This window comes from Daphnia pulex, chromosome 2, assembly GCF_021134715.1.
Source record: "Daphnia pulex isolate KAP4 chromosome 2, ASM2113471v1".
NCBI classification, from domain to species: Eukaryota; Metazoa; Arthropoda; class Branchiopoda; order Diplostraca; family Daphniidae; genus Daphnia; species Daphnia pulex.
In genome coordinates this window covers 6,929,024-6,945,832 of record NC_060018.1, presented here as the reverse complement: position 1 = coordinate 6,945,832, position 16,809 = coordinate 6,929,024, and the positions used below count along the sequence as shown (strand labels likewise).

Genomic DNA, 16,809 nt, shown 5'->3' with positions numbered 1-16,809 from the left:
TTTCGTTTGTATATTTCACGATGACGAATTTTTCTTTAGGTAGCTAAGGGCCTAAGGCTTTGACGAGTCAACAATTCGTTGAACCAATCAATTTCAATTGGCGACTACACCCTCGAGGCCTCGACAATCAGGCCAGGGCCTGAAAGTCTCCGGCCACTGGCTCTGAATCTTAATGTCCAAACTCCAAACACGCTAGTGTTGGGGGCTTATCCCCTCTCGGGGGTATAGTAAATATAGGGGTTTTTCGTTCTTAATCATATAAAATTATTAATCAATGAGGCCAGAAATTGATTTCATATAAGCTTTATTTCATTTCCTATCCTTTAAAACCTAATTCATTTAGATTAGGCAATTTTTTATATGTTTAATTTGTGATTGAAAATCACAATTTTTTGAAATTTGCGCCAAAAATCAATTCAAATGTTTTTTTTATTACTTATTTTTGTTTATTCTATTTTAAAATATTAAATATGAATTTTAAAATACTAAAAATGAATTTGAAAATTCATTAAACTAGAATAAACAAAAATAAGTAATAAAAAGACACCCGCTAGAGGCGCTTCGAAACTTTTTGACATTTTTCTTTCAGAATTTGTTGTTATCTTGTTTGTGTTTTAAGGGGATCTTCCGTCATAGTTCCGTGTCGCATTTTTGGGATAAATTTCCAGTTATAGGTTTTTTTGTTTTTGAAGTTGACGGAAGGAGGAGCGAGAGAGCAGGTGTTGCAAAATTATAAGCTAGCAGGAACAATTTTCTTGACACATTTTGATTTCATTTAACATAGCAACAGTCGAATTTAACTTTTTACAAATGACAATTCTGGGATTTGGTCAAGTGCAAAGAAGTTCAGAAGCCAAACAAATACAACAATCTTATCCGGGGAAAAATAAGGGAATCAACAGTAAAGTAAATTATTCCCTAAGTTTAAGTTACGTTAAATTTATAACATCAATTAAAAAATTTGCTACTTAAAATGCCACTCTGGGAGTAGGGGAGACTGGAGTAAAACGGGACGGTTTTTGTTTCCCCCCTATATCTCCCAAACTAATTATTGAATTTCTTTAAAATTTTGTTTTTATGTATTCCATATTGTAATGAACCCCCCATATTTTTTATATAATTTTATAATGAACCATTTCCCCATAAAATACCTTTAAAGTTTCCTCAGATTTGTGGGAGGGGCCTATTTTGGGGGGTAATTGAGGACACTGGGGTGGGTGATGAGGGACGTCTTCCGTTTTCGCCTTAAAATTCATCAATAAAATTAAAAAAAATTGAAAAAGTGTTCCACTGCATATACTCTTTGAGTTTATAAATGTTTCAAATTGAATATTGTGTTAATGAACCTTTTTTCTTATAAATACAAAAACCCTTATGGAGCAGTAGGACATCCTGCGTTGCTAGGTAACGAAATCGAGCCTCTTAAAAATGCTGTACGCTGATTGGTCCGTAACTGTCCCAAATTAGCCAAAAACAGCTGTCCCGATTTCCCGGTTTAGACACTTTTTTTTTAAAGTTCATACTGTCTAAACTAATCGATCTAAAATTATAATTTCTGTTTTAAACGATCAAGAAATGAATCAGCTTCATTTCCATATTAAATTTACATGCCATTAGCGTTTATTTGTTTCTTCAAACATAAAATGGCGGAGACAAAAATTTCTAAAAAAAACCCTTTTTTTTTGTTTTGTCAATAACTCATGCAGTTATTGACAAAAACCAACCAAATTTCATGCCAAATTAGATTATACAGATTTACATAACATACTAAAAATTTTTACAGTTTTATGAACATCTACTATTTTCCCCCCCACTGTCCCTTTTGACCCGGTGTCCCGTTTTACTCCAGTCTCCCCTAAGTTAAAAATAAAAAAATTTGCTTGTTTGCCATTTGGCCATTACCGTTACTCATAATCGAGACCAGACTAAGCGGGAGGGGGTGCTGAAACACCTAATTGTAAAATTTGCATGAGAAGATCAACGCGAGCTTTGGCTTCTCCGTCTTTGATATTTATCCAAATATCTTAAAACTAAAACAACAAACAAATAAAAATGATAATGAATTAATTTATGAACGAAAATCTCGAACTGATTACCGAATAAGGAAACATATATACCTCTTTTTCGTCAAAAGTCATAGGGCTCGCAAGTGCGAGTGTAGCTTCACGTGACTGTCAATGAGGTCTCCAGCGATAACCCATCGCAATTTAAGTAGTTTTTGAAGGACGACAGGATCGCCTATCCCATCAATAACAATGCGCTGAAACTCAGTTTGGATTAAAATCGAATTATGCTGTAGCTCAGGCGCTGATCCAGAAAGTAAATTAACTTCGCGCATTAATATCTATTAAAATTCGGAAAAAAATTTAAACATTGGTAATAAATTGGACTTATCAATGAATAAGCTGAAGTAGTTTACCTTAAATGTAGTCGCTACGACTTCAAATTCGTGCAAAGTGGAGATCAAAAATCGTCGATTTACTCCAAAATGCTTTTTTCTAGACCTTTTCGGGAAATCAAAGCCATCTCCTTCCGATCCACTTGCAGTTCGACGGACTTTACTCCGTCCGCTCCTTATCCTCTGGTTTCAGCGTCCGGTCATGCGTTTGATGCGTGACAATATGATCATTTGGATTTCCAATGATTTCTCTTAAAAAGTGAGAGAAACTCATCTGATTACGCATTCTTATTACTTTTCTAGAAGGCCATGTTGATCTTTACGCTTCCTTTAGTGTGAATGGGCACAATTGTCTTGACCCAACTCGTATAAAAGTGAGAGAGACTCTCAGTAAAGCATTGTGGGACAGAAGCGCCAGTGATGTTTCTCTTCAAGTCCACACTGCAGTGGAAAGTAATCAACTTGCCATGGAATTTGAGCACTCTATTTTCTCGTGCACCTTTCTGGATTGCCCAAGGTGCAAGACTAAGTATCGACAACTGTACTTCAGCATTAGAGATTTCAGCAACAGACTCTAAAGGAAAATATTATTGAACGATCCCTCCCTTTTGGTAATTTTTTCCTAACCATCAAATTAAAGCAAATTATTAAAATTAATTGCTTCAAATTTTACAGATGAATTGGTCATGCTACCAATTGGGAGCTGGCCAACGAAGCAACGAAAGATTGGAGGAAGATCTTAGTCAAACACTGACATTTCATAATCCATCTAATTTCCACAACTTTTAAGTTAAAAGTTAAAAGTTTCAACGACTTTTAATGGAAAACTGAAAAAAGTAACTTAGCCTTAAATGGTTACTAGTAAGAAAAAAGAAGGTTTTTGAGCTATAAAAATCACTCCCGGGGGAAAATGATGTGTCAGATTTTATTGAAAACTCGTAATACATTATTTATATCCTAAATTATCTTTTGACCCGAAAGACTTAATCAAATAAAAAAAAAAACGGTCCGGCCTATTAATACAGACTATGTCCCTTTTAATTAATCTTTAAGTTGACGATTGAGCGACAAACAGCAACCTGGCCTACCCGTTCCAATTCATTACATCCGTAAACTCTTAGTAATAAAGCCGTTATGAAGATGTGCTCACCGTGTGTGAGGATGCATTATTTTCCACCGTTTAGTGTTTATAATTTGTCGTATTTGCATGTCAAAAGGTTCCACGAATTTTTGGAAATCTTTGGAATATTCAGTATTTTACTCTTCGTTTGGTCCAACTGATGAGTCAAGCTGACTTTATTGAAGACGATGTTACCTACCCGGATGAGCATCGTTTCATTATCACCTAAATATAATGCAACCTACAACCATAATTGCAATCATTTTGAGACGGTAATTAGTTGCCATAAAAGTCAAGCTGACTTTATTGAAGACGATGCTACCTATCCCGGATGAGCATCGTTTCATTATAACTGAAATATAATGCAACCTACAACCATAATTGCAATCATTTTGAAATGGTTGCCAGATGTCTGATGAATAGGCTGACTCAGTAAGCTTATAAAAATGCGTTCGGTGGAAAATTTTTGAAATTGTGGCCAACATGCATCTTCTCTTTCGATCATGACAAGTTAGTTGCCACATGAGTTGTTAATTTCAGAGTTCCACAGAGTGATGAATCAACTGCCATTCTTGGTATTGCATCAGGAATAAGACTGTAAGAGGATGCATAGTAAATTTTTAACGAACGCCAGAAAAGTGGCTGTTGGTATTTTTCGTGATGTTTAAAGACCTATATTTTTTTAATTGCATACAAAATACCAGATTTGGTAAGCGCAAGTGACGTCACCTTTGCATTTAAACTTCTCAAAGGAGAACACCCATTTTCTGAAAAAGAATATCAACAGTTTCTTCTAAAAGCCATAGGGCTAAATCAAGAAAAAGCGTCTGTGAACAATGCAGAATGGATGGTGGCAACCTAGTTACCTAGTTTTCGACAAATTAAGGTAGCAGCGGCATTTTTCTTTTGAGTAGCCTCCCCCTTAAAAGTACTTTTATTTTAAAAGTATACTTCAATTTGGTCAAACATAACAAAAGAGGAGTAAAAGGGGGTGTTTTTTTAATAGAAAAGAGCCACTCCTATCTGTATTTGTCGAAAACTAGGTAGTAATTACTAACTAGGTTGCCACCACTGTTGCAGCAAAAAGTTGGGCTGACTGGTGGATGAAGCCAGGATGAACTCTTTAAATTTTCTCAAAATTCTACCTTTCCTCTCTTCGAATACCGCACAAACACAAACACAACAAAAAAAGTGCTCTGACAACGCAATTTTTAAAAATTATCTAGCCAAAGTGTCACATACAACACAATTTAAATGAACTATAAGAAATATCTTCCGTCTGCTTTCAACGTCGTTTCTCGTTCTCTCCTCGTCTTCTCGGTGATTGACACATTGGTTTTAGAAGACCAACAAACTAGAACTTGTTGATGTCAATGACCATCTGTTTTTGTTGATGTATTTCATGGTCCCCCTATATCATGACTTACACCATGTCTATTTTTTAAAAACTCGATGTAATTGCACCTGTGATTGGAAAAGTTTCGTTAGACATTATGTTGAAGAATAAATTAATAACTATAATTACCTTTCTAAGTAATGCTGTTCGTTCAATGTTATAATTCACCGCTGCTCTTATAACTGATTCACCATTTTCTATTACTTCCTTTAGAGCTTGTTTCACAGATTTCTCCTTTGACAAATTGTTTTTAGCAAACACTTTCAGCCTACGGAGCTTTTAAATATCAATGAAAAAAAAATCAATTGTGTTACATCAATATTCTTGATTGTTGTATTTGTATATTACCTCGGTATCTAACGCTATTGCTGAAATTCTGAACAAATCAGCAGCTTCAGTAGGTTTCTTTCCTTCTTTAACGGTATTGACTGCTTTCGATAAATTAGTGGGATAATCGGGATCCTTACCGTTTCTCACTCGAATTAGATTCACCTTTCAAAAGTAAAATTTCATGCACTACACCAGAACCTAATTACGAATAAATTTAGCGAACAAAACTCAAAATTTTTTTTAAAATTTGAACTTACAATATCGTTAGTAATGTGATTATCTAATGCAACTTCAGTTGTAAAACATGCACAAAAAGGACATTCAAATGTCAAGTCCAATACATTCTCTTCGACCCTTGGTAAGTGACGTAAGGATTTTGGAACAAAATTTCTGTTGATTCCAACCCTCTCCACTCTCGCTTTATAGCCTAAATTCACATTTTAAAATTTTTCATTTATGTTGGATAAATTTGATTTAACTACAACGTGAAATCTGCTTACTTTTTGCAAGAATCAGTAAGAATTTGTGTAGTACAGTGTCTCCTTCATAGGGATTAATTTTACTATAAAGTGCTGCAGGAAGTTGATTGCCGTCAAATTTGTAATTAAATTTGGGATCTTTTAGTTCAATTCTTAGGAAAATAAAATTTTTCAAATCAACCCCAATCTTCTTGAGAAAATTTAATAGAAATTCCTTTAGAAAAAAGTAATTATTTGTTTTTTACAAAAAAGAAACTTACTAAATCCACAGGTTTGCATGGTAATTGATCTTCGTGATCGAATACCAAAAAAGAGAAATCCATTTTTGTCTTCTTCTAGTGCTCTAATTATTTGGAGTTTCAACAACATTGAAGCATAGGACATGTGTTGTTTTACTTTCGTTCCTTTAAACTGAAAAGCTGGTGTTGTAGCATCTTGGAATCCAACCAATTGAGAGCAACCAGATTGAAATAAACCCCAATTTTTCATGTTGAATGTCATCTTTAAAGTCTTCCTTTTTTTTAAGAAGAAAATTAAGAAAATTATTATTAAATATCTATATTTTATCATTCTTAACATACTCAATTTCGATTATAGCTTTTTCATGTAGTGCTGGACCCAAAGCATGTTCTATTAAACTCCAAGGGTTGCTTATTCTTGTGATGTAGAATAAATTTGCTGTCTGTAGGTTGGGTTTTATTGGGAGTACATAATATGGTGAATCCAGTTTGAAAAGGTAACTAGGAAAAATGTCTTCTTCTAGACGTTTTTTCCATTTCTTCCATCAATCAACCCCAAATGTTCAAAATTAGAGTAACTTTTCTGCCTTGTAATTTCGAATTTTGTTGGAGTAAAGTGTTAGGCAACTATGTTGTATGCAAGTAACAAATTATATTGGATGTCATACCTGTCAGTAGAAATCTCTTTCACAAAGAATTTCGAATTTTACACATCATGTCCCAACGATAACAGCAATAAGCAGAAAATGTTGTCACGTTCCGTCTGTTTCCTAATGCTTTTGTTCCTTAAGTGAGCGCTTGATGGCTTCCGATCGACCTGAGTTCCTAGTTGTAACCTTTTTTCCATAGCAGATCTTGACTACTTGTTGCGCCGGACGGTCGCATTTACTCTCCTGTCTGAGTTGGATTTGTTCCCCATGTGTTGGTTGTGTGTAAGCCGTGTTGGTGAGCTTGTGTGCGAGTGTGTGTGTTAGTGTTAGACCCATGTACTAGGGGAATCATTGGTTTAGGCTAAGTGTAATTAGTGTAGGGCCAAGGTGAAAGCCACCTGATTGATTGTGGCGGTGTCGTTGGCCAGAGATTTGATGCCTTTTATTGGTTGCGTTCTAGACAACAAGTGACCCGTGACAAAATCGTTAGTAGTACTTTGTGTTAAATAGTGTTTTAATGATGTATGCGCAACTTTACTTCTTAAAGCACTATTCATTTCCACCATTCTGGATTTCTTTTTACTTGATTGAGGAAGAGCTTGCATCACCACCATTGCTTCCCAATTTTTTGTTATCGGATTCCACGAACGAAACCAAATGCATCTACTAATAAAAAATTGACGACAATTTTAAAGGCATATGTCAGCGAGAAAACCATCCAAGACGTCCAAAGTAATGATAATTATCAAGTAAAAAATGTAATAAAAAAATTTAATTTATTTTCTTTTGATAGGAATAATTTCTAAAATAAGGGAACAGAATGCATCGAAGAGACCAAGGAACGCGAGGCATTTGAACTTATGTGGTATTAGGAATCTTATAACTTCTGTGTCGAATAATACTCCAAATATTACACCGAACAGTACCTTCGTGTGAAAATTCGTCATTTCGCTGAAGAATCCAAAAAAGAAATGCTGTTTCTAATTTCCCTGCTTCAGCTTACCTCTACTGATGCTAGCAAGTGCTACTCTCAGTTTCCACGTTGAAGCGGAAAAATCTGTTGGAATCTATAGAAACTTCAATTTTCTACATCTGCCCCACCCCCAGTAAACAGTTAATTACTTTGGCGCAATATAGGAGCAGTGTCAACCACTCTATACCGTGTTGTTCTAATTTGTTTTTCTTGATTTCCAGATTGTAAGCGCAGTTTTTTTTAAGAGCAGCATAGAGTTTTATCACGTTCTGTTTTGTTGGTTAATGATATTGCTTCTTACGTAAGCGCTGGATCGTCTTGCGTCGACGTGACTCCATCGAAGGCTCAAATTATACCTACTTCTTTTACAGGCCTCGAACACTTTTTGCATCAACTGGTAGTGTGATCTATCGCTCCGTCCTTTTTTTTGCATTTCCCTGTGTGTTAGTCGTGTTAGTGTGTAAGTGTGCGTCTGTGTGTTAGTTTTAAATAAGGGGCACCATTGGTATATTGTTGTAGTGTAATTAGTGTAGAGCTAATGGCGAAAGCCACCAAGTTTATCTGAGCCGGTATCGTGGGCCAGCAATTTAGTGCCTTTCATTATCTGTGTGTGTGTATCTGTGTGTAACGAGAAGTCCGGCCGATTTACCCGTGACAGTACTATTCCATATATTTGTCACGTATTTTTTTGTTCTTTTTTCTCGTAAATGATCTCTCTAGCAAGGTGCAATCGTAAATGTTATTGATTTCCAAAACACGCTTTTCTACCAGATTGTTTAGACTGGACTGTTTTCCAGTTGAACCAGTTGTAGGGATACAGTCTAGCGGGCATACATTGAAACTAAATAAATTATTAGTCCAAGTCGATTCTGCGAATGGTCAATGTACACCCAACACAAGTTTTTTTTAAGGGACTTGGTGTTTTTCACTTACGTTGTGATGCTTGGAAGACCACATTTAAAGATGTTTTCAAAGTTTTATTCATTTGAACAAGTTTTACACATAACTTGAACAACGTACATTTATTTAATGCAATGGCTTGTTTTCCTTAAGTGCAAACTTTGAAATAATCAATGTCCACAGTAATAACACCTTCAAAACGCAGGGATTCTAAAGTAGCTCTATCCTCTATGGGATAAACCATTATGGCTTGTATCGTACATGAACATTATTTCATTGAAATTGCTATACCCAACATCACTATGGGTAAATTTTTCCTTAACACATTCTACAGTAATGCATGTTATTTTCTTGAGCAGGCATATTGCTCTGTATGTTTTTATTTTAAATTGACGGAAGGTATAGCTGAGGAAGCTTTTTGTTCGTCTAATTTTGCTCGTTCTGGTGGGAAAGTTGAAAGAGAAAACGGAAGAGAAGAAGATAATGGGAAAGCGCAAAATAAATCTAAAATGGGAGAAAAGTGTGTTTTTTAGTATACCTTCCGTCAATTTAATATAAAAACATATATTATTATTAATTAACACAAGAAAAATATTAGTCTACGCGTTTCATTTTGATGAAGAATGAATGGTTAGCAAGGAAAATTTCATCTTCATCAGGAAATTCTTCATGGAGTTCATATGGAAATTTGACCCTCGGTCCTTTCGTATCGCACCCCATCCTGCTGTCCATTAGCACAACCATCAACTTTGCATTTAAATGGATATTATCGTGCTAAATGGATAACATCGTGCTGAATGGTATTGCAGTGCATTTTTCGTAAGATCTTATGCGACTTCAGCGTGATACGAACCTTGCTCCAATCGAATTTCTAAAACAATTGGATTTTAATATTTTGTACAATTTTCACCTTTCTATTCAATCTCAGGGTGTTGTCGCATGTTCACCTTTTCTTGTTTTCGTAGGAGGACGGAAAATATCGCCTTAGTATCATATAGATGAGATATTTACCCGTTGTAAGATATATTTACCCTTCCTCAGAAAAAAAGGAGAAATTCAGATGATGATTTTCTTTGTGAATTTTACTGTAATCTAAAGTGAATTAAAAGGAATAAAACAAATGGTAAAAGGAATAAAATATCAACTGTCAGATGTCGTGCCTTTTTTAGTTACAGAGGATCACGCTGTTAACTAAAAACATTGGAATTTATAATTATCCCTCTAAGATTTTACATATCTGGATACAGTGAGTTTAAAGTGATTCCATTAATAAAAAATATCAAATGATTTCTCTATCTTGTTCTTGAACGAGACATAAATAATTGTGAAAGGTAATGAAGCACACTTCTCAGACGTCTCAAAGGGACGTATTTGGGACGTCTCTGGGACTGCAATGTGCTATCTGGGTTCAAGACATTACAAGTAATTTCTCCGATTCCCCAAAAGTAAAGAATACTTTGTTCTTCTTTCCAAGATGAGAAAAACTAGCTATTTTGAGTTCTGGACAGATTTTCTGGTTAACGAGAGAATCCAGCATCAAACGCGTAATATCAGAATATGATCTACTTGTTGCGATCGAATATTTCAATTTGAGATACCTTTACTTCATACCCTAAAACATCAAATCGAAAGTAGGCTACATTGGAGATAATGGCCAGAAATTTCATGCAAGTTCATGCTGATGTTAAATTTTTGGATTTGAATGTGAAAGACACAATCTTCTACTTGCCACCCCTATGAAGTCTATCTTGGTATTACTTTATCTTTCTCATTCGTTTTGTTGTTTATTTTGTGCTTTTTCGGACCAATTTTCAAATGTCAGATGACCTCAGACAAAGCGAGGCGGGCTCTTGTAGCAGAAGGATTTGACTTTCAACTGCTGGCTGCTTTACCGCTATGGAAACAAATTTAAAAAAAGATGTCGAACAGTCCTATAGAAGGAATCGGGGTTCTAATGATTCCCGCAGAGCTTTCACAAAATCGTTGGATTTCGAACGATTGGCGTCAGTTAACTTGCCGGATTCACCAATTCTGCTCCAATTCGATTCTTGATAGTTGAAGTGAGATTGTTGATTAAACCAATGTAAGCTAGAATCACATTACCAATAGTTAAAAATGCTGCAAAACTCGCAAACCCGTTAAAAACAGTACATATCTTCTAATGTGGGTATGGGACATAACTAATCATCAACTAAAAGACTTAAAGGACTTTTGGGTGCGCCTGGGAAGGGAGGAAAAGAGTTTTGTTGACAAATCGGTGACTTATTGTCGAGATAATCATTCGGGATCATGTTGGCTAATCACTGACAGATTCGCTTCCCCCTTTCTCATGGCTTTCTTTTACTTACTTTCTGTCGTGATTTTTTTCTTCCGTGGGCAACCTGATAGGCTGCACAGACGGTCAGAATCAAAACAGAAATAAAAACAGGAAATAGATGGGAGACAAACTGAGTTAAAAGATTCCAATAAAAATGTTAAAATAAATTTAGCTGGATAACTCCTGTGGTGGATGTAGAGTAGTCTGTTTCATTCCCGCACTTTTTTTGATTTTCATATGGGCCTTTTTGGATCGAGGTTACTTATAGGTTGAAAAACTGTTGGCATCTGTAATTATAAGGAAGTAAAAAAAACAGGAAATTAAATTTTGTTGAATGAAATATCACCGTATCTCCCCTGTCCCTTTTATTTTATGAAAAAGTGAAACACTTTTTCCCCCCTTCTCTGCTGACTGTGATTGAATAAATTGTTCTTGACTCTCAAGCCTGTTGGTTGCAATGTTAGCCGGGACTCGCTGTGACTCGAGTGACAGGTAAATGGACTCTTAATAATCATTACAAATTGCTAACAAGATATCCTCTAGACGTGACATTTCCTCAATACAAAGACACCATGCAGAAAGATATCTAACTATATATGTATTTAACAGATATTTAGATATCGAGAAGAAATGCTTAATATATATTGTTCTACTAGGGATAGCAGGTCTTTTTTAAAGTAGTAACACCTGCCTAATGCCATGATACTTGCGTTGTCAGAGGCAAATCCAATAATGTTGCAGAGTGGAATAATGGCTTGTTCAAATTGTTCTACAATAAGATTTTTCAGTCCTTGTTCAGAATGACACGCACAACTTGTGCTGTAGCGTCGACAACTTTTGTTAGAGCAAAGGATTTTGTCAGTTTTAAGTTGAATTTTGCAGTGATATTGGATTGTTACAATATCAGATTTTTTAAAAAAGTCCAGCCAGTACTTCCATCCACAATTATGAAGCTCATAGCGGTCATGCTGACCAAAAAAATTTGATATTAATCCAGTTCCTTTTGTTCCTACTGCAAGATAACTTTATCGAGATTCACGAGTCAGGAATTTTTTAGCACTTCCTGCAAGGAATCTTGAATAGATATGGGCAAATTTTTCTTAACTATCCATCTGCATAGGGCTTATTCCAAAGATAAACTCTATCCTCATGCAATGCTTCTCTACGTAAAATAGAACCCACTGCTGTGTCATCGTTTCTAGTTGATGGGTGGCGAAATTTTTTTTTCCAAATGCTCACTTGATTCGGAATGGCTGTTTGAAATTGTCTTGAAACTTTTTTTTACAAAATAGCTGACAAAAAGTCTTCATTTATCTTTCAGGGTCAGGCTTTGAAAAAGGTATCGCTTTCCCATTTTTGAGTAAGTGATTGTTTATAACCCCTTTTCCGTTTTTTCCCCATTATTGACTCGCGGGGCACTTTGCCTCCGATGATTGTTTAAACACAGCTTTTTGCAATATTTCAATTTTCTGTGAGTGAAAGATTCATTGCATTGCTAGAAAATTCAAAAACATTATCTGCCACCATTTTTCATGACCTGAAAACTGTAAACGCAGCATTACATTTTAAATTGGTTATCGAATTTAAACAAAAGTGACTTTTGAACATCAATGAATAATCTCGAATAGTTTATCAAAAGTGTAGGTGTAACTGCTATAATTTGAAGCCAGATGTCAGAATAGAAAAGACTTGTACTCGGTATGATTTTAAGGGGAAGTTTACGGCCCTCATACTAACCTTAATCTGCTCTACTAAGATTCGATCGCTAAGTGTGGTCTGACAATTTTTCTTTCACTAGATGTCTACTTAGTCAAAATGATGTGGTTGGTCTCCAAAAAGGACGCTGACAAGGAGTGAATTAAGCGGGTTGAGGATGCTTAGTGTTTCATAAATTTGGATCTTCAGGTTTCTCGTTCTAATTTCCTCCTTCTAATCTTTCGCAACGTGTTGTGGTGTGGTTTACAGTTTAATTAATTTTTTCGTAAATTTGAACCGGTCGACTTTCTAAACTTCTGTAGTGTAAAGGATACGTAAGTTTGTATGCAAAAATATAATTGCAACCAATTTTTTCTTTGGTGATAGGTGAGACTGGACCTATCTTGAACACTGTACCAAATTGGACAGTGTCGCTCTCTCTTTATACAGATAAATCACCGCAAATCCAAATTATTCTTCTAGCACGAGGACTTTACCAATAGGATTACCTTATTCTGATCTATTTCGTTCAAGGATATGGAAATCAATCTTTTTTGCTGAAAAACGGGCCAATGTTCAAAATTCTTCGAGATATTTACTTTTTAATTCTGTAGTTCTAGAAAAAGACAGTTAAGAATACAGATAGATTAAGAAACAAAACAAATCTTTGTAGCGTCCCATATTATCATTACTGATGATCGACATGGAGTTGTTAAACTTGCACGAGAAGATCTACACAAAACTGGGCTTGTTCATATTCGTTTTAGCAGCCAAAAACTAAATCGAAAAGATTCTTCTATCGTTAGGGTTTCACCAATACGATTACCTTGTGATTTATTCCATTCAATAACACGGGCTTTTAAATCCTATGACATTTTAAAACTATGGAAAAATATTTTAAAACAAAAAATAGTTAAAGAAAATAACTTAAACTTTAATTTTTGTTGTTATAAATATTATAAATCAATGAAATTTTAGCTTAAAAGTAAATAAGGGTGCACTAAAGCCAATGAGAATGAATAAAGTAGCTGACGCCGTGCATTGTGTCTGTGAATTGTGATGCAATTGCCACCATAGGGATCATGGGCAAACGCAAAAGAGTTTTGAAGCTAAACTAAAACAACAATGTAATTCAGCGGAAAGTCAAATATTTTGTATGCCTAAATTACGTAAAATTATTAAATAACATTCAATCAAACAAAATATGAATTTGCTTTATAGAATACCAATCCATTTACTCCATTTTGGAATGCCACTTAGAATTAGGACAAGTAAAAACCAAGCATATCATTTTAGTTTGCCATTTGCCATGACTGTTCATGATCGAGTCCAGACTATGCGAGAGTGGGCTCCAAAACATATAGTTGTTAAACTTGCTTTAAAAAATCCACGCGTACTTCGGCTTTTCCGTCCTCGTTAGTTGTTCAAGCAACCAAAAAACAAAATAAAAAAAATATGCTGAATAAATTTAGTCACGAAAATCTTGAACTAAGTTACAATTTATATGGAAAAAAATTTATATTTCTTTCTTGTCAAAAGGTGTGGCGCATACAGGTTTACTATTGCCAATCGGGTTTTCGGTGATAACACATCGCCGAGTTACACGTTATTTCAAAATTAGTTGAAGTAGGGTGGATTTTCCTTCAGCTCTTCGATCAAAATTCACGAAAACGGTTTGGATTAAAATCGAAAAGCGACTGAAGCTGGAGGACTGATTAAGAAAGTATTGAATTTCGCACGTTAACATGGTATGAAAAGGTTAAACGAGAATTTTTAAACGGCGATTACAGAACCACCAGTAAAATAAGAAATCAACTTGTTAATCCATTCGTGAATTTCGAAGAAAATTAATTTGGTTTGAATTCCTAGGGAATCTGCAACCTGATGTTTTAGTTCGTTTTCCTGTCGATCCGAAAATTCTTCGACATACTTCGTCGGTAGTCCGGTCTTGTTGAACCACGGCAAAATGAGAATAAAACTTATAAACTACACAGTCCGAAAAATAAATCAGTGGTGACTTTGAAGAAGAACCGATGCATGAGTAGGAGTGTGACCGTGTCATCTGCAACAGAATTTACACTTGTTAGTTAAAAATTGAAAAAAGCATTACAAAAACTAGAGCCCTAATTACAATTTGATCTTGGGGTGCGTTTCTGCGTCAACCTTTTGTTGAACTTTTCTGTTCAACCTCAACTGATAAGTTCACGACAAAATATATTTTGATCTTTAGTTCAACTAATATAGTTGAAGTTGAACTTCAACCAATATTCACGCAAAAATGAAAATTCTAGATGGCGTTGTTTTCTGTTCCCGCCCATTGTCCCTCCTTGTTTTGCAGACGCTTTTTTTTATTTATTTTGTTGTTTTTCGTAAAGTAAACAAAGTAGACATATGTGACAAAATTCTTTTAAGAGTTTTATTAATTTAAGAGATAGAGATGATGCATCTTCTCCGTCCAATTCATCCAAAAATATGTTATCAACTGGGATTTCATCTTCGTCGTTGTTTGAACATCTTTTTCCATATATTTCATTGCCTTTCCCACCACGATCCATATTTTCATCTCCAACTTTTGATGTTCTCGATTCATCTTCATCAGTTGATTCTTTGTTTAGGTCTGAATAATGTACAAAAAAAAAGATTTCTGAAATTTTGAAAAGTAACATTGTTATTGACATCTTAATTACCTCTTTTATTCTGACTGTCAGTTTCCTTCTGTTTGTTTTTGACTGATGATTCCTTGGGTGTTTCTAAATAATCAATAAACAACAATAATTTCTAAAAAATTTTTAAAAACATTTTGAATGACATTTCAATTACCTTTTGTCTTCTGATTGGCAATTTCTTTCATGGTGTCTGTGAATTTCGTTGGATTTTGTCGGTTTTTGTTGAAAGAGTCACTTATGTAGGGTGGCCTATACGAATGGTTGTTTCCCCCTGTAAAGTAATACTAATAATGACATGAACACGTAAAAAGGACATACCATACATGCATACCAAGAATTTCTTCAATTTGTTCGAAGTGTTTGGGTTTCTTTTTTGTATCATTTGTTCTTTTTTTGTATCAAGCTTTATAATCTTTCCTGAGATTTTCCCATTTGGTTCTGCATGTTGCACCTTTATCTACACCACGTACAAGAAATCCTTGTTCAGAAAGACCAGTAGCAATATCATTCCAAATTTGCTTTTTATTTGTTTTGTTGTCAATAAAGAGACTCCACTTCTCTTTTAAGAGATCTAAAATAATAAAAGTAAATGAAATAACTGTAAATAACTGATATGTAAAACAATGTAGATTACTCAGTAACAATTCTGTTGCTTCCATATCAATGTTCAATTGTGATGCCCTTTTCCCACCATTCCAACACTCCTTTAAGGCATTATTATCACTTTTATTAGGCAAAATACTACTTTCACTTTCCATTTTCATTAAGATTTATCTCTGATAAATTAGAAACATTCAAATTATAATGTAATGCCTGAACGAAAAATAATAAAAAAGTATAATAATGAAACACCGTTGCCTCATTTATTTATATAATGACTGTGGTGTGCAAAAAAAGGGGCGGGGAGATGTATGATATGCAGTTGAACTAAAGATCAACCGTGGTCCAGACCACGGTTGAGCGAATTCAACTTTTCTAGTTCAACTCGGAATTTTGCTTGACGCAAAAACAGAGGTTGAACTTTCCCATGGTACAACCCCCTAGCGGCAGTTGACAACAAAACAGCAGTCGACCTCAACCGTTCAACAAAAGGTTGACGCAGAAACGCACCCTTGAGGTGGTCTCAAATAATTTGTTGTTGTAACGCCAGTTTCAATCAATAATAAAAAATCAAAATGGATGTTCTGTAAGAGTAATAGTTGGAGGACTATTCACTACTAATATTACATTAAAAAAAAAACAGGTAGATAAAATCCCCAAAAAACGAGCCTTTTTTACTTACCCACGTTCGACAAATCCGTGATGCTCAAATCGCGTTGTTTTAAAACGACATTTGTGAATAAGAATGACGTGTGACACTCCAAGTCAGTCATGGCACTGAGGGCTCTTGACGATGTAGATGGAATTTTCCCATGTTCTTCTTCTTCTTGACAAATGTTGCAAACAGTGAAGAACTGATGCTGGTCTTCATGAGATGGATGTATAGGATGATAGAGAGCTGTGCAGTATGAAATTAACTCAGATATATCTGCTAAAACAACAATAATTTTGATTCAAATTGTTTCTTAATGCGCAGTTTCCAAACTCTTCAATTTTCTTTTTTTGCACTACGTCACCTTCGACTGTTTTAACGAAGTGCATTTAAT

At 34.9% G+C, this 16,809-nt stretch overlaps 1 protein-coding gene and 1 long non-coding RNA gene across 2 annotated transcripts; both read right to left on the bottom strand.

Annotated features, from left to right (window-relative positions):
- Window positions 1-14,799: 14,799 nt before the first annotated feature.
- LOC124209385 lies at window positions 14,800-15,529 on the bottom strand. Its single transcript, XM_046607341.1, has 4 exons — window positions 15,495-15,529; window positions 15,318-15,434; window positions 15,185-15,247; window positions 14,800-15,114 (listed from the first exon to the last, which is right to left on the bottom strand). Exons 2-4 carry the CDS (start codon window positions 15,346-15,348, stop codon window positions 14,846-14,848), a joined length of 363 nt encoding a protein of 120 aa, XP_046463297.1. The 5' UTR covers window positions 15,349-15,434; window positions 15,495-15,529; the 3' UTR covers window positions 14,800-14,845.
- A 159-nt stretch (window positions 15,530-15,688) lies between these two features.
- Window positions 15,689-16,544, bottom strand: LOC124209396. The gene is made up of 2 exons (XR_006880897.1): window positions 15,798-16,544; window positions 15,689-15,734 (listed from the first exon to the last, which is right to left on the bottom strand). It is a non-coding gene; the product is annotated as an uncharacterized LOC124209396 (long non-coding RNA).
- Window positions 16,545-16,809: the final 265 nt, after the last annotated feature.